Source organism: Sphaeroforma arctica, assembly GCF_001186125.1.
Source record: "Sphaeroforma arctica JP610 unplaced genomic scaffold supercont1.5460, whole genome shotgun sequence".
Classification (NCBI taxonomy): domain Eukaryota; class Ichthyosporea; order Ichthyophonida; genus Sphaeroforma; species Sphaeroforma arctica.
The window spans coordinates 1-1,962 of record NW_014035098.1 but is presented as its reverse complement, the minus strand read 5'-3'; the positions used below and the strand labels follow the sequence as shown (position 1 = coordinate 1,962).

Genomic DNA, 1,962 nt, shown 5'->3' with positions numbered 1-1,962 from the left:
TATATATATATATATATATATAATGTGTTCGAATATTTATGCTTGTATCCATACCTGAACAGGTTTGGCACCCTCCTCGACCTTGTCTACCCACAGTTCTCCGTACAATCCCACCCACAGCACTGCATCCATAGTACTCGCAGGAAACACATGGCACACAGTGGCCTTGTCATCGACACTCTGCGTGATCCTCATGTAATTAGATACACTCAGAGAAGACACGGGCGACTATGTAGTGATATGACTCGTGGGATATATATATGTGCACAAGGAACGATGTACCGGTGTACAGTAGCATGTATGGTGATGATCAAAAGAACTTGGGAGAAAAGGCTGATTTAAAACGTATTGGAGTGGTATGGGCTAGAACTTTGGGTGCGGCACTATTCCAATGGATGTCCCCCACTCAGTGAGACACAAAAGTCTGTGCAGTGATGTGTTATATGAGACATATCAGTACAGAACGCAACGAACGATGTAACAGAGTACAACAGCATGTACGGTGGCGGCCAGATAATCTCTGAAGAGAAGACCTATCCGGGAACGTATTGGACAGATATGAGTCAGGAGCTAGATGACCCCTGAAGAGAAGACCGATCCGTGAACGTAATGAAGAGATATGAGTCAGGATGTTGGGTGCGCAAACTGTGCCTATGGCTGGACCTCGATATAGAGTTGTGATGTCTTTACGTTTACGTTTATCCATCAATCACATCCGTTGGTGTGTATACCGTATGTCGTGCTGAGCAAGCCCACATCATCACTTGCGCCTACTACGACAACGTTGAACGTGATACACGAATTTACTGGTGATAACTCACAGACTGCAAGGCACTCTACAGGGCCCAGAAGTTTACGTTAGCTGCAAATGAATGTGTGCATGCCTAGTACTGGTACCTGCGTGCTCATGTAAGCGATGTATATAACTCGAAGTGGCGTGAATCCCTTCCCACCCTCGAAGCTATACCAATCAAACTTGTTCAGTCAAGTCTACCAGCATACATAGGTACCAGCCATGTCCCAACCACTAACATCTCCTACTACCACACCCCATGCACACCCCTGGTACGGTCACAGTCTCTCCTACTACCACACCCCATACACACCCCGGTGCGGTCACAATCTCATTACGGGACTCTTGGAGCGCCATAGGCTCGAGGGTGTTGAGATAGAAGTTGATGTTCTTAATCTGCCCACAGATGCTTGCCAGGTACTCTTCCCCAGTAGATCATCGTAATTACCATGGTTACTGAAACCCCTCGCCTGCACGGCTGCCTTGGCCCATTGGAGACCGTCGCGCATGAGGTTCTCGCGGGTTTGCCTGAGCATCTGTTGCCAGAGATTGACGCGTGTGCACACACACAGCCAGGTGGGTGAGAAGATGAACAAACAACCACAGCAGGCATTCGGTGATGAGGACATGTTATATAGTTAGTTTCATACTTACAATTAAGATGGTTAAGCGTGTGCACGAAGGCAATCGAAGTGGTGCGCACACTGACAGGGGAATCACAGGGACTATCTTTCAATAAGTGTGGTTCGTATTGCCTCAGTGAGCACTTTCATGAACACACACACACACCGGGTGAGCAGACCACACTCGCCGGTTAAAAGAAACATCTCTAATCATGCCTTGTTGACGACCACGCAAGCGTTTACAATGACACAGTGTGTGCGGGTATACATTGATATAAAACACAAAATTGGACCCAGTATTGTCTGTTTAAGTAGCAAGCCACATGGCGGCCAAGAGAAGTGCAGGTGCAGAGTCAATATACTATTGACACGAGCAATTGCCTTGTAGAGAGCCCGTCTTGACAACTAAAGAAGTATTCCTGCATGCACTACGACGGATGAAAGTATAGTGATATACATCGTTGTAATAGCTACGCAAAAAGACAAACATATACACACATATTGTAGACAATGGCGTTATGATATATACATGTATATATATATATA

The 1,962-nt window shown here is 46.1% G+C and overlaps 1 protein-coding gene across 1 annotated transcript; it reads right to left on the bottom strand.

The window, feature by feature from the left end:
* Positions 1-36: 36 nt before the first annotated feature.
* SARC_15011 (hypothetical protein) lies at positions 37-228 on the bottom strand (the record flags this gene model as incomplete). The annotated part of the gene is made up of 1 exon (XM_014290860.1): positions 37-228. A coding segment is annotated over one exon (192 nt), but the record flags the coding sequence as incomplete, so codon positions are not given.
* Between the last annotated feature and the right edge of the window lie 1,734 nt (positions 229-1,962).